The following is a 22,768-nucleotide window of genomic DNA, read 5'->3' as shown; positions in this document are numbered from 1 at the left end:
GCCCTGGGAGTTCAGCTTCTGAATGAAATGGTTTTTTGGAAGATGGGAGTTAAATATCATTTAGCTACAGTATGTTTTTACTTGATTTCTAAATATTAGGGGTATTTTAGAACATCTGTGAAGAAAAAGTTATTTTGTTAATATAAGGGGAAATTCTAGGGTTTTCTAGCATCTTATTTAGCTTATAACCGGAGAATATGTAGTTAATAAAAATGTTAATAACTGATTAGATTTTTTTTCAGCATTCAGCCTCTGTTCATAGTATTCATCTCCTGTGCCCTTCCCACTAGCATGGTTTATGGCAGAGTAATATAAAGGTTATGAAAAGTTTGCTCTCAACTGGCTGCAGACTGTCTGTTGCACTTGGAGGTGTTTATGCCTTGGTTTCCTGAGCATGCTCAGTATACTCAATATATCACTTGTCTTTCTGTGTACAGCTGTCTGTGGAAATTTGAGGCTGTTTAGGTGAAAGAAGGGAATGAAATCTAGAAAAATTATTTACAAGAAAGTATTACAAATAAAGCTGTTTAAAACTTAATATGAAATACATCATGAAATGAGAATAAAAAAATCAGAAATTTTGTTTTCTAAAGATGGATGTTTTAAGAAGTAATTCATAAATACAATTCATTTTCATTTTGGTTTCTTTTGATCATTGAACTTCACTCCTAAAAGCTCTTTGTTTTATTATGAATTCCAGTACTAGCCAACCTCATCCCAGGGACCATGAGACAACCCAGTGGATCCACTGGGAGAGGGAATCACACAGTCAGGACTGGGGTAGGGTCTTCCTTAACCAGGAAACTGTGAGCTCTTGCCCTAGGATATTTGATAGGTGAGCCACCCTGAGCACCAGTTTGTTTGGATCCAGACTTCCCAATAGCTTGGGTAGTTTGTTATGTAAGTGTGCCAGAGCAAGATGCTGAATAGGAACCTGCTGTATTTGAGCAAGTTTGCAATGAGCATTTCATTTTCCAAATAGTATATTCCACAAATTTGATTATTTTTCCTTAAATGCTGAATGTCCTTGCTGCACAAATTCTTTCTCTGTCATTCTCAAAGTCAAATGATGATTCTCCTTTGTCATTCTAATTTAAATGCCAGCTTCAAGGAGTCTGATGTATTTGCCACCTCGTGGTGTCATCCTAAACAGCCTCTCAGAATGGCTTTATAAGAGATCAGGGTTTCAATGTTCATAGTCATTTCAAGCAAGCAAATCCTGTTCTTAGCTGGGCACTTCGGCCCCAAAAATTACACATTTGTCCCATGTGATGATAGTGTATTTTTTTACACTGTATCATCACATGGGAAAAATGTGATTATATAGTGTAAAAGTTTTACACTATATTTTTGTAGCTGTCTGATTAATTCAGATGTGGTACCCTAATTGCCTTTGTAAAATTTGTGTTCTGTTCCCCAAAAGCTTTAGAATAGTTCTATTCTGTAAATTAGCAGACAAGTCAAATTACAAGATTGAAATTACTTTTCTGCCTGACTTGCATCTAAACTGTGTTTTAAATTTCAAATTCCTTGACCTTTTGTCATACCATTTCCTAATCTTAAACAACTTTCTCTGGAGCATTTTTTGTCCCCCACCACTGGCTTCAAAGACAAATTAGATTAGTCTCTACAATTCCTCTAAGATGATTGCTTGTGCTGTTTGCAGTGATTTGAAGACCATGTGTTTGCAACCATTTCTGTCTCCTCTTACATGCATACTAATACTTGTTGATCATTACAGCTCTTGTGAATTGGGTATACAACTGATACATCAAAGCACAGCATAAATGCTGCAAGCTGTTGAAACAGAGTGCAAAAATAAAGCAACAGTTCACTTTTAGGGCTTACAGAGTAAAGTGCTAGGGAAGGAAGAAATGTACAAGCAGTTTAAATGTAAAATGCATGAAAAAATTGCTGGTTTCTCAGAGTTTGAAGTGTGTTGTGCTGTCATTAACAAACAATATGCTTAGGCTTAAACTTTTAGGATTTGATGGAGTGGCAGCCTAAATACGTATTTGAAAGCTATTTCAAGTGTTCACATAAACCTTTTTTTGCATTTTTTGCATTTTGATGCAAGCTGAATTACTGTTTTCTAGAACTTCATGACCTTCCCTGCAGTCACTGACTTTGTATGTTGTATTAGGATTATGTTACCTATATGTTCAATAAATGTAAGCAAGCTAAAATCAGAATCCCACTACTTTCCTGAATTTCTGAATTTGGTGTGTTTGAAGCTTCAGTGTTTAAAAAGCTCATACAACCTCAAAGGCAAGCAAATGTTGCATGGTTTGAAGTTTTGTGGTGTGTGTTTTGCAACTCTCTCTAAAAGGGAAAGACTCTGTAAGACAAAAAGCTCAATGACTATTTACCATCCGTTCAGAAGTGTGGAGTCCTCTGACCTTTCAGTTTGTCTTTGCTAACACTTGACATTCAGACTGTGATCACAAGGCTCAAGGAGGTGTCACATAGAAGTCCCTTGGCTAGAAGTAATGCAAGTGAGCTAAAGCATTGGGAGCAATGTCCCTGCATTAAACTTCTGAGGGGAAAAATAGGTTGTTGTGGCAGAGTAGGATGCTGTAGCAGCCAGCGCACAGCATTGCGCTATGAAATGCAGTCCTATCTGCTGGGATTTTGGTGTTTGGGGTTTGTGCTTTTATTCCTTTTAAACACAAAACTTCATGTGAACTAATTTGGCTGAGCCAGCTCTCAGCTGTGTGGTTAACAGCCTGTGCTTCCATGGGTAATAGGTTCCAGATCCAGGCTGTCAGTCCTCCTGCAAACAAGTGCTAGAGGAAGTGGGAGAGGAATTGCTGAATTTCAGGGAGGAGGGAACTTCCTGCCTCCTTTTGGTACTGTGTGTGAGAATTTTCAAAAAGAGTTTTCATTCCCTGTCTTGGCCTCAGGATGCTGATGACTTTTCTGTGGGAGAGAATCCTCCGAACAGCATAGCAGATGTTTTAAATGTGGACAATAAATTCGGGGATGTGGTTGGGGAAAGTGGAAATGGTCAATAACTCAGCAATACTTCCTGGTGTTATCAATATTTGCTTGTAGCCAACTTTGTAGTAAAAAATGTTTATGGACTAACCAGTCACAGTTAGATGGTCTGTGTGTCTCTGGGGAAGGACAGATGCCAGCCACATCTAACAGTATTATCAGAGTTATGAATAACAATGGCCATTTGTGTGATTTCACAACTGCAATTAATTATGGCTTTTGTAAATTATTTTTCATTTAGAGGAATGTAATAAAGACCTCCTGATCATTTTTTGTTCATACCAGTTCTGTACCTTTTCTACTTCTTGTTGTGAGGGAACCAGACAGTTGGGACAGGGCCATTCTTGGGATGCCTTTTGGAAAGCATCTGTTTACTGCTGCAGCCAGGGGGCTGAGACAGGTTTTGCCCACTGTTTTTTCAGTAGGGAAGTTAGCATTTTAACAACCATGAATTCATTAACAACTCAAGTAAGGCAACACCTAAGGTAGGTGTCTAAACTTTGAAACTTAGGAATAAAAATGCATCATCTGTTCTGTTTATAAACTGTTTGTGGAAGATTGTAGCAGTTCTGCCCTAAAATGTGTAGCAGCTGTCTGACTTTTCCATTTAAACTACAAAATTACTGTGGTAGACTCGATATAGAAATGACCAAAAGATAAAAAAGTGTGTAAGATTTTTTGGCTAAACATTCTACTCTTATTTTGGTAATAATGACATTAATTCAGATAGGAGTTTGAATCATTGCATTGCAAAATATTTTTCTTTGTTTACATGCTGCTTATGCAGAACATCCCATACCACAAAATTTCAGTAACTTACACTTAGGCAAATTTCTTTTTTTGTTTATACTTACTATCTTAATGTTAAATACAGAGAAGAAGGAACAGAGGAAGGGAAGTTAATCTTCCATAGATCTCCCATGCCTGAGCTTCTCAAATTGCTGATGTCCTTTTTTTTACAAGATCAGTTGTCTTCAGTAAAGCAGCTGAGTTAAATATTTTATTGGGACTGTATTTTCCAGACTACTTTATCTTGGTATCACTAACCAAGTAGAGAAATAAAGTAAAATTCCTACTTTTGTTACAACAGTAATGAAGAAATGTCAGTGCATTTCTGGAACACGGGCACAAAGGAACACAAAGGAAAAATGAAATAGTTACTTTAATTTTTTTCTGTAAGTATTGCTGAGTTTCTTAAGTATTTCATACTTAAAACAATTTGTAAAATACAGTAAGCAAAACTAAAGGCATTTGCTTGAAATAGTTACTTACCAAGTAAAAAAAACCCAATTATGTAAATGGTTTTGTTGTCCCTTTCATCCATTTGAAATTTGTGTTACTTCATGCAGAACATGGAGTTAGTTTTCTGCTTCATACATTTGCAGTCCTTTTCCTTCTGATATCCTCAAGGTAGGTCTGAATTCTGTCTTTATAATAACTTTATATACTTCTTTATACTCAGATGTGTGTACCCCTGTGATCAAACAGTGTCACTGGTGAAAGTGCATTTCATAATTTACTTTTTAAATCCAATAGGTTACTGAAAAACCTCTAAAGATAAAGCCAGCACTTGTAGAGTTAATATGTTATTAGGAGGACAGGAAATCTGGCAACTATTGCAGAAACTAGACCTAATGGTGCACACAAACAATTTGTCAGTCTTGGTAAATGTGAATAGCTTTCTGCAAAGTGGCTGCATTTGCTTTGTTTGAACAGCCTAAACTTTTCCTTTTCGAACTTTAAATCTTAGAAGTGAAATGTGATCCCATATTGAATCAAAATAATTTAATTCAAAACATATTTTGATTGGAACAAGGCTGATGTGAAAAGAAACTCTAGAATAAAAAAAAAAAGTTGAAAGGACTTTCTATCATATATTTAGCAGGAAAATTTGAAACAGTTCTAATTAGGCTGAAAAAACCAGCCTTCTTCATTGTAACTTAAAAAGGTCATATATCAATGTTAAGGCTGCATTACCAACTTGTGTTTGAAAGTCTGAACATGCAAACATCATTCCAGTTGTTTAGTTTTGGTGGATTTGGGGCTTTGTTTTGAATGCATGTGCACACACGTATTTCCAAGCCAGAACACATATTAGTTTAAAGTCCTTACCTGCTGCTGCAGTTATGTGGGCTTTTTGTCGTGTTCGAGAAGAGTATTTTTCACCTGAAAGTTGTGATTTTGCAAAAAAATGTGTGAAATCCTAATTCATGCTTCTGTTCATACATAAGTATTTTTCAAGTGGAACATAAAAGAGACTCCATTTTAAGCATTTCAGAGGAAATTCTTCCAGAGGGGATTTAAAATGTTTAGTCCATTAAAGGTAACAGACAATTATTTTTACTTGAGATTTATTTCTTACTTGCTAGTGAAGTGTATTCCTGGATTTGTTGGTTTGGTTATTTGGGTTTTTGTTGGGCTGTTTTTTTTTTTTCAATTGAGTAAATAGGAAGGATTATTCATGTACAAGCAGTTTTGTTCTCGACAAAGTTTCTCCTTTCATTTTAACATTTCATAAACCATATTTTGTATGGGTTGGACACTTTTTCTGTCGTTCAAATAAGAGTTGCGTGCATGCTTTATGCTGTGCTTCAAAATTACTTTGGTTTAATCAGCATAGGAATAAGGCAAGTAAGTCTGTCATTTATTTCTGAATAGCTTGACTATGAATATATATCTGTGCTAATGAAAAAAATGCAATTAAACCGTCCATCTAATTTCAGTTTTAGAAAATCCCAAACTCAAGCACAATATATATTCATTTTTAATAGACATCACTTCATATGCTGTATGTCACTGTATAAAATCTAAAGCAGAAATAAAAGTAGAGGGCAAAAGCCATAGTAGTTGCTTCAAAGATACAAATCTTGATTCCAAAGGTATAATATTGTTTGGGAAAATATATCATGATAGATCTTTAGAGAATCTATACTGGACGAAGGAAAAATCATTCCCAGCCTGCTAGTTTTATGGTTTTTGTTGTTCCATCCTTGTTCTACCAAATCATTTGTATTAGTATTAGACTGATGTTAGTGTTTGGTTGCCAGCAGTAAATTATTCTCTGTTCAGTTCTTTCAGAGAACAGGACAGAAAGAGATGATCATAAAATAGTGATTTGTTCATGACAAGATAGTTTTGATTGCACATATTTAGTGACATCAGATTGTGCATTCAAAAATATTTATGAATAAACTAAAATTTCCTAGTTAGATCAAAACTTCTATTTATTGATTTGTCTGAAGTATTTCTGCCTTGGGAGTAGAGAAATGAAAGTTACTAATAGGTGTTTGTGTTTGACATCTGTATACTGTACTTTTTAGCATATCTCAAGTGTTTTAGTCTCTGCCTAATAGATCTCATTAAAGAAACAGATATCAGCCCCAAGACAGTTTGTCAAAGTTAATATGAGTCCCCTGTGGACAGAATTGACAATCTGTATGTGGCTTCACGTGACTGCCTTTCCACGGGCTTGTTTGATCCATTAACAATTGGACATTAGTCCCTCATTTGTTTTACAATAATTCAGTGGGTTTGGATATTGCTGTATAAGCTGGACATTTTCAGGGATTTCCTTGTTGTGCATATTTCTCTCAGAGCACAGGGTGAGCAATGGGCTCACTCTTCCCCAGGGGTGCTGGCAATTCCTTGGTTTGCTCCAGGAGCAGCATGGAGGGATGTTCAAATCCCATGGCTGCGTGCTGGGTTTAACTCGAGCCTTAATGAGAACTGCCTGTCCGAAATGAAGTAATCCTAAATGCTGAAACATCGACTTGACTTAGGTTTGCAAGAGGTAAATGCTAACATTAATGTTTAAAAACAACAAATAACGCAAACACCCTTCTTTTTATAACCAAATGTTTCTGCAAATTGCTATGTCTTTATTTCTCAGATGCTTTCTTAAGGAGGACACACATTTAAATATACCAGTGTGGCTGCAAAGTGCATCACACTGATCCAGCACATGGTGTTGTTTTCCTTGGAAGTCTGTTCTTTAGTCATTATACAAGCTGTTAATTATTGTTCCCCCATTGATTATGTCATAGCATTAGCACTTTCCTCTAACCAAGAGCTTAACTGTGAACCTGAAATACCAGGCAAGCTTATTTGTCCTTAGAATTTGTGTGCTGTTTGGTCTGTCCTTCAATGTCCTGATGCTGACTGTTAGCTGGTTTTCAGTTTCCTCTTTCACTTGGGATTTGGAAGTTAGGAAGATTTTTAAATGGCTTAATAAGGAAAAAAAAAAATCTGCTTTTGAATCGGTAAAAATTTCAAATGCAAAATAACTTCAAATTTGAAAAAGAAAAGTGGTATCAGGATGGCGCCCAACCGTTCCCTGAGAAGGCAAAGTGTTCAAATTTTGCTTTTAAAAGAAAAAAAAAAATCACATTTATGCAGACATTAATCTCAAGAGCTTGTAGTGGTATTTCTTTAATTATTCAGGTCCAAATGCTTTGTGAGGGTAATATGAATCCTTGAAAATCTAGATTTTGTAGAAAAGGAGAATATGAACAATGTCAAGACATTCTAAATATTTACTTATGTACCTATAAAAAAATCTCAAGTTCCTAACATTCTTGTTTTCTTGGTGTTAAATAGTTATAATGATAACAGTAAGTATGTTCCAGGGTTATTTTTTTTTTAGCAGGATAGCATGAAAATTAATTCTTATCATTGTAATCTGCTGAGCCCTGTAGAATTTTATGGCTGCACATTGCAGTATTATGGACACTCATGAGACCCCTGACTGGTTTTATCTTATTAAACAATTTTGAAATCATTAATTTTTAATTGAACTACTTGTGGTTTTTTATAGTTTTAATTGTGTGTCTGTGTCTAAATATTGGGTGTTGTTTAAATTAAAAAGAAAAAAAGTCCCAGCTAAGCATATATGTTGTAAGGTATTGCTATATGATCATCCCAACACATATTCTACTGTGTGATGATTCATTTTAAAGAATGCTTTCAACAATTCAGTATCCTAATAAAAGTAATAATAAAAAAAGAATGATATGATGTCTAAGATATGTACAGGTTTTTTCTTGATTGAAAGTTCTAATTAAGTGAATCGAGGAAAATTAACTGAAATTAGCTGTCACAAAGTCACATTTAAATGAGTGATGATCCGGAGTGGCAGTAAACATTTAAATGATATAAATTGCCATTTAAGTGTATGGTTTAATGTTTGTCATGCATTAATATGACATGAGACTGCAGTGACAATCAAGCAGCTTGCTCTAATTTGAACATATTTAGGGCTTTTGTGTGGAGTGCACCACACAAATTAAGACAATTGCTGGTTTTATGTGTCAATTTAAATGTTGTTTTCAGGCATCGGTTAATGAAACAAACCCATCATTTTTGTGTGCAAATTGCAGAGTGATTTCCTTGCTTTCCAGATTAATTTCAACTTCCTCTGCTCAAAATTAGGAATTTCCTTTGCAAGGAAAATACCATTTTGCTAGATAAAGAGAATATCTGTTTGTTATGTTTATTCATTTGGTAATTCAAATCAGAAATACACTGAATCCTCTGTATAAAATAGGAAAAACAAATCCTGATAGTGGTTTAATCTACATAAATTAACTCTTTAAATGGCAGTGATTTTTAGGTTACCTTTTAATATAGTGGGGTTTGGATATTCTTGTCTTGGGGATTGGTTGACATCTTCAGAAAAGCAGCCTAATCATTCATCATAGCTCTTCTGTATGGGTTTCTATATATGTTTGTACACAAGAAACACATGAAAGTCATGGCAGTTTGATATTTCTAGCCTGTTAAAAATTTTTTACCCTAGCATCCCTGTTTAGTTAGTCCTGTTTCCCAAATTCTATCAATCTTCTCTCTGGCTGTCAGAATCAGATAACCCTGCTGTTGTTATTCAGCATGCAGATCACACAGGACACCACAATTTAGAGAGTTCATAAAAATGTAGCTTGTCTGTGTATAAATGCTCAAATACTTTCCACTTACTGTTTTTTTCTCTTTTTTTCCATTATTACAGTTTAAAATACGAGATCTCAGTAAGTGGGAAGTAGGGCATGAGACTGGCATCTATCACAAGGTCCACCTTTTTTTGGATAGAATGTCTAAAATACTCTTACCAGTTCTGTATTTAGACTTACTAAGATAATTTGGCATGCTATAAAACAAAAATGCTCCTGCTACTACCAAATGATTACTATCTGGCAAACTCAAGTTTGTGTTTTGTGTGTGGTTTTTTTCACAGGCTTTAGAAAGCGAGTTTGTTTCCTGCCAGCTTCACCAGTGGATTGATCTGATTTTTGGCTACAAACAGCAAGGGCCAGAGGCTGTTAGGTCCCTGAATGTATTCTACTATCTGACTTATGAAGGAGCTGTTAATTTAAGTTCAATAACGGATTCTGTACTGAGAGAGGTAAGTTTGTACTTTATAAATACAGAAAAGGCTTCGTTAACCACTGCAGTGTTGAAACTGTAAAGACTCCACGTTGTTCAAGGCTTCTGGTGAATGTTCAATTTCTTTGTGTTTTCTTGTGGTTTGGCCACAGGCCAGTCAAATGCAGGGTGCCTGAACCAGTTGTCACAGTATGCAGAATTAATAGAACAAGGATGCAAGTTGTTCTTAAACTCTGTGCACCTGGATTTCAGCCCAAGCTGGATGCCAATATAAAAATAAAAGTTCAAGGATTGCTTCAGTTGCTGAGTTCAGTCATTTTTGTTCCCTGATACTGTATCTTAGTGGCAGTAAGCAACCTTGATTTGGCTTGTGCTTCTGAATTTACTTCTGCACTTTTTAACAGTTCTCAAGTGCAGTCTTGCATATGTAGCAAACATCAGTTTTGTAGCCTCAGATACTTTAATTTGGTTTGCTATCAAATTAAAATAACCTGGCCTGTGTTTTTCAAATGCAAAATAAAATATTTCGGCATTGCAAAGATCAGTAGCTTTACTCAGACTCAGCATCATTCAGAAAATCTATTTGCCAAAGTATCTCACAGAATATTGTGTGTTTAAAAGTTCCTCCTCCACCACCTAAACAGCTGTTTTAAAAGGGCAGGGTGGCATGATTAAAACTGTTTTTTGATTGATTTTATGTCCTCTCTTCAGACACTGTATTGATACCAAATATAGCTGCAAGTATTTTAATTATAGAATAAATGTAAGTGGTACCTTGTTATAATATATTCAGAGTCCATGAAAACAAATATGAATCTTATCAGCTGTTTTATTTAGAGGTGACACGGGGACTGGCTTAATACCAAAGTGATGGCTCAATGTTGCCATTACATGGCTTGCCATCAGTCTGTAAGCTCCGTCTTAGTCTATTTAAACCTAAAATACATATGTTACAGATAAATACCCTTAATTGAGCTAAGAAGAGGGATACTGGGACATGTGGCTTACAAGAAAAAATGTCATCTAGATTTGGAAAAATTGTTGATCCAAGAGTCATCTAGTAGATACTCACTGTGACATGTTTTCAATTCACTGATAGTGAATTTGCTCACTCTACATTGGCAAGGAATTGTTCTTACCTTTTAAGAGTATTTATTAGACTCTTGAAGTGATTGGTTTAAGTGTGTACTGAAATGTAGGCTGGGTATTATATGTAAATAGTTCTAAATTTTGTTATTAAATGAACCATCATTGAACCTTTATTTATTGAAGTAACCTTTATAATTGAAGTAACACTAGTGAAAGTAGCAGTTTCCACACACAGTTTTTGTGTAGTTTAAATTTTTCTTGAACAGTTCTTGTATCACATTTATTGTGATCTGTTTTACTTGTGTTATAGCCTGAAAAAAATTTAGGACCAGGGAAGTTGCAAATGTTTGGAAGTGTGGATAATCTCAGCAGGGCATTCACTTTGTTACCAAATATTTTGAATTTGTCACATTTTTATAGTTTTTTGCTATAATGTTGCTTATTTTTGATTGTTCTGCACTGTCTGAACGGACTAAAAAATAAAAACAGGAGAGGGAGAATTGTAGTGTTGCTGAATTCACAACAGTGGAGTAGCTTAGCAGCAGCAGAATTTTGGAACACTACTGATGGTGCCAAAAATACACACCGATGAATACAGGCAGCAGAATGAATGGTGTCTTGTAGCACTTTTGTTCTGTGTTGTTTGAAGGATTGGCCCAATGGAATATTTTTATTTAGGATTTTTAAGCATGCCACTAAAACAGTGAAAGGTCTCCTGTTTAGTTAGATATCCCTTGCCATTTACATGTGTTTTGTAAAGCATATTTATTATTATGTAAATGTGTACGTGTAATTTTAAATGGCACATACGATCAGCTCTGATGCAATACTGATACTGCAGAAATTTAATGACTGGTTTTACTTATGGGTAGAGATGAAAGTAATGAAAAATCTGTTTGTGTGGATTTCTATATGCATAATCATTCTATATCTATGTGCTAAATGAATTTATCATGCACCTTTGACAGTCTCACCTTCTTCCTGCTTGCTAATCTGTCTCCCTGAGGACCTGTGCTAACATTTTGTGCTACCAAGCAGCTTCCATCAGCATTTTTTTCTCCTCAGTCAGCCTACCAAAAAATATCTCTTCTTTTCTCCACCAAATTCCTGGTTAGAGCTCAAATGAATTTCTGATGTGGACAATTTACAGTATTTTTAGGCAGGCACAGCACCTCAGACTTAGTATCTTTTTATTAGGCAGGTGTTAAACCTGATCTCTTGGTTTCAGAAATGATGAGTTTGGCTTTTTCCTCTTGATACTATTCAGATTTGGGTCTTTAAATCTTGACAGTTGAAGCAGAAAAAGTATTTCTATTTGCAAACCTAAACCAAAAAGAAGCTCCTGTATATTCTGAGAGCTGCAAGTTATTGAGTCTTTTAGGTATCACATGGAAATAATAGCAAGTGCTTAAACCATGGCAATTTCTGGACATAAATAGTGCTTAGCCTGTACCACATCAGCAATGAGAGGCCTATGATGCATGTGTTTCTGAGGTATCTTCGCAGATATAAACATGGGTATTGGTGACCTAACTCATCAAAGAGGCCACACACAGAACAATGGTGGAAGGCACTGAGGAGTGGAGGGGTGTAGGTTAATGCAGAATTTCCTTAGGTCTCCTAAATGGCTCTGACTGGCACCTTTATTTTTATAGGCAGTCAGGTTATATATATTACAAGAAGGAAGTACTCGTCTAGGAAGGAAAACTACTTGATTAAAACCATATTCCACCTTTTTTTTTTCCTAACTGAAAACGTAGAACTTTTACATCCTCTTATACTGCTGTGAACAATTTTTTCCTGCCATTCTTTCTGCCTATGGGAATAAAGGAAGTAAAGTATTTTGAAAGGATCTAACTGCCATAATAGAAAATTTTAAACTAAAATGCAAACCATGGGCCACATGCTACCTTTTGGCAGATAAACCCTGGGGAGTGCAAGGCTTGCATAATTCAAAGGCAAATCTCAGGGCGAGGGGAGTAGATCAAGAGAGAAGGGTTTGAGTCGCAGCCAGTGGGGGAAGGGAACTGCAGCCAGGAGAAGCAAGGCAAGGGATCTAGTATCCCTGCACATTGGTGCACTTCTCATCCTGCAGAGACCATTCCCTCCTCCTCCTCTTCCCCTCCAAGCATTTTGGTAGTGCTGTCATTGACTCTGCTCCTTGTGTGTCTTGCTGAAGGAGGAGACAGCTGCAGAGGGAAGTTGCTGTTCAGTGGGCAAGCAGTAAACATCCTTCTGGTGAAAAGCACTGCATTTGCCAGCAGAGCTCTGCTGTGACACTGCCTTCTGTTGACTTGCTCTTGTGCACCACACTTTGATCTGTGGAACTCCCAATCCCAAGATCTGCTGTGGAAGGGCTCTTTTTTTGCCTGGATGGAAGGGGCAAGGAGTCATTTAGCACAGACAAATGTCTTCCAACTGTTCTGGAGAGAATTCACAGCACCTTCTTATCACAAATTCTGCTCTCTTTTTGCCATAGCTGTCCGAGAATGGAGGGAAAAAAAAGTAGAATTAGATCTAAGTCACTCAGACAAGTGAGTGATTAGGAGCTGAAGCACAATCCATACAAAATAATTTGTATCTAGGACTGACTGGTGGGTATTTCATCAGTGTTGGTCAGAAGAACAGAAATTCCTCTTGTCTCTGGCTTAGCGTAAAAAGAATCATGAATGTGGGCTGCCCTCACTTACTACTTAAAAGTCCATTTCTCCACTGATATCCCTATGTAGTTAGTGTAAACACTGGATAAAAGCAAAGAAAAGAAACAAAGTTAGTAGCAGGAAGATGAAGTATTATTTGGAGAATGCATCTTTGATTTGTATGGGAAGTACAAATTGTATTTGCATATAGGATTTGTACTTCCCTACCGTTCAGAAAACACCCTGAATTTTATACCTTGCTTATCAAAAAGCTACATTTGAAAAAAAAATGCAAAACAAAACCATCTGATATGATCTTTGAAGTCAGCAATTAAGGAAGACAATTTTTAAATTAGCAATAATATCTCTAAAAACTTAAGCATAAGTCCCATTAAATTAATAACATTGAGTGATTTACTTTTAGCTTTAGATGGTTCTGTTTTGTACTTCTTTCTCTGAAGAGAAGGTGCTTTTTTGTTACATGTAGGCAGTCTGTTTAACATTAGGAAGCAAGCTTTCTCCATTTTTTGGCACCTTTCTTTCTATTGATTATATTCCATTTCCATATGAACTGAGGAGTTTCAAAAATTATGAAGAATCAGCTTTGACATAGAATTTGGCTTGTTATTTGAATGTGCCACATCTGATTAAATATATTAAAAAGATAATATTTTTTTATTTTCAGTTTTAAAGCATATGGGATAAATTATTTAATGGATAATAACTTTTAAATGTTGTTTAAGATTAATATCTTTGGGTAAGTTTTATGCATCTTGGGCCTATCTCTTATAAGTCTTATTTTATTTTTAAATATTTACAATTTGAAAGACTTCTGTGCTCAAAAGAAGTTACAGAGATGTTTAGTTTACATGACCCCAGTTTCATGACAGCAGTAGCAGATCTGATATCTTATCCCAGAGAAAGCATTTTTGGCCTCTCTTTTAGCTCTGGTCATGGTGGGAGTTAATAGCATATTTCAGCTCTAACTTAGCTGGAGAACCCTGACAACAGTGAATCTTTCACAGAGTATAAATATGATTTGTATTTATAACATAGTTAACATTTACTAAATAGTTGGGAAAACGATCAGTCTAGATTTAGCAGGTTGGGCAACGGTCTTTTTTGTGGCTGTGATGAGTTCTAAAATGTAGGATAAAATGGTTATAAAATAACTGTCACAGAGGAGTAAATTTCCATGTGCTGTATTCGGTAAGTAACAAATTCTTGCAGGCAACATTCAAAGCACTGTAGAAACCATCTTTGAATTGTCTCTGGCTGGAAGTGTGTTGCACAGATGGCATGTTTGGTGTTGTACAGCACAGGAATAGTGGGAAAAGCCAAATAAATGTTTAACGTTGGTCTCGTTTTGAATGCAAGTTTATATTAAAATACCCTGGTGTGGAATGGGAATTAAGAAGGCTGTATTTAAAGGATTGTGCAGTGATTTAATGGCTAAGGAGATGTGGACTTGCCAATGCATCCAAGCCCAAGCCTTGGTCTTTACCTGGAGTGGTACCCATGGTAGGAGTGTGTAACAGAGGCAGGCCTCCTGTTAGGGCAGGTCCTACTGCTCGATGGAATCAGCTTGTCTGGACATCAGACTCTCCCAGAAAGGATGCAGTATTTCCTTCTGGTGAAAGGAGCATTAAATAACAGGAGCACCACTCCTGCCACCCGTTTGTGTCAGTTCCCTGTTAGTTCTCACATCTCTGCTCACACTGTGACCTGCTTGTGGTGTTGGAGTAAACGAGCAAACTGAACATAAGCAAGTGCTTACTGGAATATCTGGGAGGTGTGGCACTCTTTTGGTTCCATTCAGCCTGGGGTTTGATGTGATGAACGGGGAGTTATTGCCCTTTGTCTTAACTTACATGTTTACTACAATGTTTACAAACAGACATGCAAAATACCCAGCTGGGCTCTGATCCAGAAAAAATATTTGACCTTGTTGTTCTCTTTTATTCTTCATTACAGGGTAGACTGTAATTTTACCTGCTGATTCTGCTTCTCTATCCAGCATGAAAAGGAGACACATTTTAGGGTTAATTAAATTAGGACTGGGATGCTCCATGTATAAGGATTTTAAAAACGGGCAGAAAGTAGTAAAGTTTTTTGGCAGGAGGTAACTCACGTGAATTAGTTCTTCAGCACTGAGTGTTTTTTTCCCCTCAGCCTTTGATTGAAATTCAAGGGATAGAAATATTCAGCGCAGATAGTTCTCTCACCTCTTGCTTGACCTGTCTTGAGGATCTGTAAGAGGCAGAGAGGTCTTGAGACCCCCTGGTCTCCTTATATTTTCATTTGTGCCTGGCTGGTCAGTCTTAGCTGACATGTTTGTTGGCCAGCATTAAATAAGAAAGAGTAATAGAAAGGTAAATAAGGTATGGATAAAAGTGACGTTCATAATACTTCAAAAATAACTCCTTTTGATATAAAATGTTTCTACTTTTAAACTACTTTTTCCTCTTCCATATGTGGAAAGGATGAGATATACTTGTATATAATAGCTACAGTTATACACCAAGTCATTTAGCCTTGCAAGAAACATGGAAGTGAACAGGCTACAGGAATTTTTTGTGTCATCAACATGGATTGATTATTTGCAGCCTCTTTATGCTGTCCAAATGGTCTTTGTATTGTCTTTCATAGTAATTGGGAAACAAAACATTTTTGTTTTGAATGTTGTCACTCTATGTGCTTATTGCAGCCCAGGGTGTCTAACCTAGACATCAGTTTTCCCACTGTGGTCAGAGATGTGTATGGTGTTTACCTACACAAATTTGTTATTTTAATTATTAGTTATATTTGATAAATAGCTGCTGCTTGAGTGAGAAAACTTGTGGTCATGCCAGAGGTGTTTTCCTTAAGCAGTACCTAAAAGTCAAGTCTCAGTTAAATGCTACATTCTGGTAAATAACAAAAAAAAGTTCATTTTTTGCAGTAGAAAACCCTGAGATAGCATTGCACCCATAGTTTGGAAAAAGCAAGTTTGGTCTTGCAAGTAGTAGTTATGGGAGTTTAAATAAATGTATTTCATAGCTTAACAAAAGGAGTTATTTATTTTTTGCAATGGTTGCAGATTCTGAAAGGTGATCAGAGAAGACAGTTTAAAGACTACTATATTTTGTATTTTTACATCTGTGTATTAATCTCCTTCAGATTGAAATGTTTTATTAATGAAGCCTTTTTATTTAATAAATAGAGACAACATCAATGTTTAGGAAATTCTTTGGACTGTTAACAGATTGGAATTGATTGCTTTTTTCCAGAGGAAAATGTTTAATATAAGAAAATTTGGGATTGTTTAGCTCTTTAGAGAAGTAAATTAATAATGCCAGAAATTGAAATTTGATGGTATTGTGCATGGCAGTGTGACTACTTTCTTGGTGATAACTATTGATTTGAGATTAAAGCAGTGAGTTGCTCTCTTGAAATCTTCAGCTGCCACAGGAAAGAGAAGTGGGAAGCAATTTTGGTTTTGGTGCTCAAATAAAACAGAAACTGTTGAATTTTAAAAAACTAGTCCCAGAACAGCTTATGCTTTTGCTTGTATTGACTCCAGTTTTATTTGCAGATCCTTAAATTGATCTTTACTCTCATTTTAGACTCTTTTCCCTTTTTATTTTGTCAGTCTCTTTGAAGTGCTACCAGACCTGGTTTTGTAGTTCTAGTGTTTTTTATCTGCTTCTTTCCAGTAGCCAAAGATTTAGGTGTTTTGAATGAGCACATCAGTGTTCCATACAGAGATACTGTTTGAAATTATCCATGAACCCAGTGCCTCTGAACATTATTGAGTGACATTTGTTTCTGTTGGTTGTGTCTGCTCTGACTAACTGGTTTCTTTCAGATTGGCAGCTGGGATTACGCTGCAGTAGACGAACAGCTGCATGAGCTGGAGATTGCAGCCAGGCCAGGCTGTACCTCTGTTTAATATGCCTGGAATGTATATATTCAGATTGGAGCTACTTGCATGACCCTGAGGGGCTTCTATTTGTATTCTCACAAACTGTGATTGCTTCCTGTTTTGTTTTAATGAGCGCCATGTAATTGTCACACTGATTTGTCTGGACAAAAATACTTCATTTTTCTATTTTCTCACAGAAAATTCCTAAATGTAGTGTAAGAGCTGGTTTAGTGTTTTTGCTTGTAGAGATGTGGTGGAAGGCATCCTATGAAGTTCTCCTTTCTCCACTTTTCTGATGTGAATAGGCTAATGTATTATTCATATATTGATTTCAAACAGCTTGAGGGAAAAAAAGTAATCCTGCTTAGGGTAACCCCTTCTCATCCATGTATCTGTAGTAGTTTGGATTGTATAAACAAGTGGTTAGACCAGTAACCAATCTCTGGACAGCTCTGGTATTTTCAGAAGTCAGGTATTTTCTGATATTTTTAGGCAGAAGGAGGTGAAACTGGGGGGTGATAAGAAGAAAATAAATATATTATGCAGCAGATATATTTCTTACAAGGAAGGTACAAAGAAGGAAGAAAAAATGCTGAATCTCTATTTGATGGCTTTAGTTTCTCCCTGTATCTGTCTTTTGTGTAATGAGGCCCACGGTTTTGTTAGACTTTGCTAACACACAGCAGCAGGCAAAGGTTGTGCACTTCTTGCTCCATCCCAAGTTGCTCGACTGCCCTGATAAGGCCCCCTCTGCGGGCTGCTGACAGGATTTCTGCCCACGCTTTGGCTCTGGAGCCATAGGCCTGAGGTGCTGGGCTTGGAGCTGTACCTGCATTAGTGGGCAGCAACAGGCACCTTCTGCATTCTGCTTGGTCAGCAGAGGGTACATCACAAACGTTTTGCAGTCAGGTTTAATGGCACCTAGAGAACAACAGGTAACTCTTGGTCTTGTAGTGTCTTTTCCTTAGCCTTTCTTCTGCTCCATTCTCTTCCCTGCTATTTGTTAGATTTCAAAGCTAGCACACACAGTTTTCTTAAATCAGTATATTAAGTGAATGGTGCAATGAGAAAACAAAATATAGAAGTAACTCAGAACAAAATGTTTGATTTGTGAAGTCAAAACAAGAGAAATGATTTTCTGTTTTGACATGAAGAAACTAGACTGCTCATTTTATTTTTAAAAATAGCAAATGGCATTGTGTGAATTTGTGATACTAACATTTGAGTGCTGTATTTTTTCCTTGGGTCAAGTGTAGTGCAATATCCCCAGGGCAGGTGTACAGTCAGCCAGCATATACATTGCCTATGTCAGAAAAACATTTGCTCATTTTTCACAATCTTGATCTAATGGAGATTGTTAGGAAGCAAGGGAGATGGTACTACAAAGAGCTCCTCTTTATAATCTTCTGCTTCTTTTCAGCAATTTTATCTATTGTTATGAATTGTTCTTGCTCTCTGGCTAGTGTTATCTGTGTTTCTGTAGTCCTAGAGGAATTTGACTAAGACTATTCCTGTAGGAGTGTAAGTGGCTCTCTGGTCAGAGGGGGTTTTCTGATCACTTGTTACTGGAGCTGGATTTTAATCACTGTCCCATGAGAAAAGGAGCTCCTTGGTTGGCCGCTGAGCCATTCAGCTTCCCTATCTGAGGGGAAACCTGTCAAACGGTCTGTGTCCTCTGATGCTCTAAAGCAACATCTGGGTGGAAGGAAAGGGAAAGCAAGTAATCATAATTGCATATCACTCAAGCCAATAGAAATCACTGAGGAACATGTGTGTAAACCTTTGTGAATATTGAAAAGTGAGGTAGGAGCGGCAGAGAGCCAAAATAATTACTTTTGCAAGGGCTGTTATTTTCTAGAGTAAATACTGGGCAGAAAGATGGAGGATGAACCCAAAACATTTTCTGTCCCTGACATGTGAACTGAAATATATTACAAAGCATGCTGTTATTTCACCTGGGGTTTCAAATGTTTGGCAACTAAATTGTAGAGATTTAGGAAGTAACTGGGAATACTTTGGTGCAGATCTGTAAGAGAGCTGAGAGCAGCCTCTTTGTAGCAAATGAGGAGGTTGTAGCTTGTTGTACCCTTAGACCAAGGCATGCATTTTAACATGGGTGTACTGTGCCCCTGGACTCCTTAGTTTGGTGTTTTGTGTCTGAGGAAGCATGATGAAGGCAACTCTGAGCTAGTCCCTTTAAAGGTCTTTAAATCTGGAGTTAAATGGTGTATGTCTTGCCTTTCAACTGTTATGGACCTTTATTTGAGGATTTGAGTTCAAAACTGGAGACTGTTTCATTCTTTCTCTGTGACACTTACTGCAGCTCCCCCTCCACCCACCCTCCCTCATATTTAATTTTATAGTTCTTTCAGACATAAACATGAAAAAAAAAAGCAATTTTGACTTAGTTTCTGAGTGTTGCTGCAAAGAAAAGTAACAAACATCTGTTTTTACCTTAACTGCATCCATATGTTCAACCTCCCCATCACCCTCCTTCCCAAAAAATTTACAGCCGTATTTGATGGGTACTGCATATTGTTGAATTAACTTTCTTCACAGTTAGATGAGAGGGTAAGTTCAGAGATTGGAAATAGCTATACTAAACAGTGGTAAGGAACTACATTTTAGCTAAGCCAAGTTTTCAAGTTCTTTACTTTCCTTCTTTCAATTTTCTTCCCTATTTTCCTTTTCCCCTTCCCACATCCCAAGAGAAGAGGAGATGACCTAGGAGGCTTTTTAGGAATGGGTAAAATCAGATAAATGATCATTTATGAAATTTGCCTATGGGTTTCATGCTTCTAAATTAATTAACATTCAGAATACAGTGTTACATAACTATGTGTTTGGGATGGATACTGTGTGAATTATTGTAAAGGGTTGCTTTCCTTGTTTCATTTTATTGCTTCTTATTGTAGCATCTGGAACAATTCTGGCCTTACCAAAATTTTGGGTTTGTAGATAATTAACAGGAAAAGGGCAGTTTTACTTAGGTATTTGAGAAACAGTGAAATAAAATCTGGAATGATATTATGCTTTAATTTACTTTGTGGCACACATATTGCTTTCAGTGATAAGAGTTTGTTAAGCTAAAAATTTCTTTCAGGCAAAGGTTATGTATGTCTTACCAGTTATATGGTGTCCTTAATAGATGTGAAACTGGTTGTGCAAATTTCCCAAATGTTTCTACCTACAGTCATGTAAATGGCTGTGTGTTCCAGAGGAATCCAGCAGTGTGAGAAGTCTTGCCCTTCCTCTACTCCTGGAGGAGCTGTCTGTCTCTTAGTGATACTGACTGATGCTGGTAATAATTACTTCCAAGAAAGCTCAGTTAGAGGCTGGACTAATATTCATTAGAAGGGAAGTGGATGATGAGTTTCTGACTGATGGGTATTTTACTGTATTTTCTCAGGTGAGTGGTAGGTAGGTTCTTTTCTTCAAAGGAGATACTAGTTATACATCTGAGAAAAAGATTCCCTGCTCCTACCTGATTTTTTTGACAGGTTGAACAAAAGTCTGAGTGGCATCTGGTGGCTCTTTCTGCTGTTACATAGATTAAGAAATGGGGATTGATTCCAGTTACACCATCACATTTCTACTGACAGAGGGAGGTCATCTTGCATCCTTCTGTATGTGAGCCTTCTGACTGAGACATCAGAATGCAGAGCTGACATCTGGATTGACTTTGAATACAATCTGGGAAAAGGAAAGAACCATTTGGAGTTGTAGTACACTCTCTTGGTCATTGTTACAAAATGTGGAAACTAAAATGAGAAACCTTTCCCTTTTTTTTTTTTTTTTTTTTTTTTCATGGTAAACAGAAGGAATGCAGAAGATTTTTTTTCTGAAGACTAGCCACTATGTCTAGACATAGTTGTCCAAGTGTTGTTGCCTTTACTCAACAGTTCTTCAAATTTCTTTTGTATTTCTGAAGACACCAGTAAAGATGACAAACTCAAGCTAGATCATAAACAGTGTCTATTAAGACTGAAAATGGAAAATTTGTGATCCTCTGAGGCAGGGTTTAGCAAAATCATAGTCTCACTGGTCAGCAGCTTCACCAGGTCTGACAGACACTTTGTGAAAACAGACAATGCCTCTTGACTGACAGGTTGAGTACAGTATTATATACTTGATCTACATCAGTTTGAGCTCTTGTAATGATGAATGTATTTGAAATACTGTGCCTCAATACATGGTATCTTGTGTTTCTTCTTATCATTTTCCCTCATTATTGGCACCATATAAGTGTATAGCTTCCAGAGGTAGCATTGGGCATTTAAAGACACACCATATTTCAAGGTTGAGATAAAAATTCTGACTCTATTTAAATGCGTAATATGAGCATTCAGGAATGAAAGTTTCTGTATTGATCATAAGTCAATATACAAGGAAATTAATCTAAAGCTCATTATTTCCTTGCTTTATCTATTCTCAGTTCTAAAAGAAATGCGTGGGAGTTGTGTTTCAAGAATATTTTGTGCTGTATTCTTCTGGTTCTACCCATAATGCAGGGCAGAATTCCCATTTGCTAGTAAAAATATGCTACTTAATCTGCAAGTAAGTTTAGGCACATCTTTTTAAAGTCTGGATGTTTTAAAACAAACAGCATTTTATGGAGAGGGTAGGGCTGCTTACCTGTTCCTTTGTTAATGCCTCATGTATTAAGAAACCTCAAAGCTTTTGTGATTCTCTTGTTATCTTGAGTCACAAACCCCCAGATTTGAATTTTAATGTATTTTAATTCTCATCAGCAGGAAGGAGACTCATGTGGTCTTACTGAGCGTTAGTGTTTCATGAGTCTGATACTGCTGTTACTCAAAAAGTGCTCACTGCATCATCATGTGTATGTCAGATTTCAGCTTTTTGATAACTTACTTATTCACCAGTTCTTTGAAGATTGTGGTCCTTCCCAGAGTGGGCAAGAGTGCTAGAATCTGTTCACAGACTAATTTAAACTCCTGCTCTGGTGAGTTCAGATATTTCAAAAGCCCTGCCAAATGTAATAAGGGCAAGTGTTTTGGATGGCATGTTTACTATCAAGAGGATGATTATTTTAAGGCCTGAGGTGCATTCTACTTTTGGCTTTGTTATTTTTGTAACAGGAGAATGTCCTACGAATGGTTTTTATAATTATACAAAAATAGCTGTTTGTAAGAATAAGGTCAGCATAAGTGTTATTCCATTATCTCAAAAATTTTAAGGCTTGGCTAAAATAGACCAGGAGATGTAAGTGTAAAGAGCATTCAGGAAGGTTGAACCATGAAAAAGAAGAATAAGGGGAAAATACCTGAGGCATCAGCCCGTGTACAGCCTGCTAGCCCACAGCAAATGCAGGGTGATTAGTTAAGCTCACAGTGAAAGAAATATAAAGTAAGCTGAATGATTTGAGATTTTCTGTACTATCAGCCTGTTTCTGTGCATGGTGCAGGGGGCCAACCTGACAAGAAGTAACTTGTTGAATTTTGGCCTCTTGATGTTATCTTTAAACCAGTGGGCCAAGAGGTGGCAGCATGGAAAATTAGCTGGACATGCCTAGGGCAAGAAGTATAAGTTCACAGGTTTCAGCATAATTATGCAGCATAATTATTTTTAAAAAATCATTAAGCGTGATATTTTCATGTGAGATGAAAGTGAAGGAAGTACTAAAGCATGTTGCTGAAGATACAGATAAACTTTAAAAACCCCCTTGTGTTATGTCTTCATGTTCTCCCATAGTTTTGCTGTTGGTAGTTTAATACATCCTAACATTGTTTGCTCTTCTTGA

The 22,768-nt window shown here is 36.6% G+C and overlaps 1 protein-coding gene across 6 annotated transcripts in view; it reads left to right on the top strand.

Moving 5' to 3' along the window:
• Positions 1–22,768, top strand: part of LRBA (LPS responsive beige-like anchor protein) — a 392,984-nt gene that overhangs the window by 328,825 nt on the left and 41,391 nt on the right. For all 6 annotated transcript variants that reach the window (XM_085579290.1, XM_085579288.1, XM_085579289.1 and 3 more), the window contains one exon: positions 9,224–9,391. In XM_085579290.1, the coding sequence (XP_085435416.1) occupies positions 9,224–9,391 (168 nt within the window). The remainder of the gene's footprint in view (positions 1–9,223; positions 9,392–22,768) is intronic.

This window comes from Lonchura striata, chromosome 4 (genome assembly GCF_050655825.1).
Source record: "Lonchura striata isolate lonStrDom1 chromosome 4, ASM5065582v1, whole genome shotgun sequence".
Taxonomy (NCBI): domain Eukaryota; kingdom Metazoa; phylum Chordata; class Aves; order Passeriformes; family Estrildidae; genus Lonchura; species Lonchura striata.
This window is presented reverse-complemented; position numbering and strand designations above follow the sequence as displayed.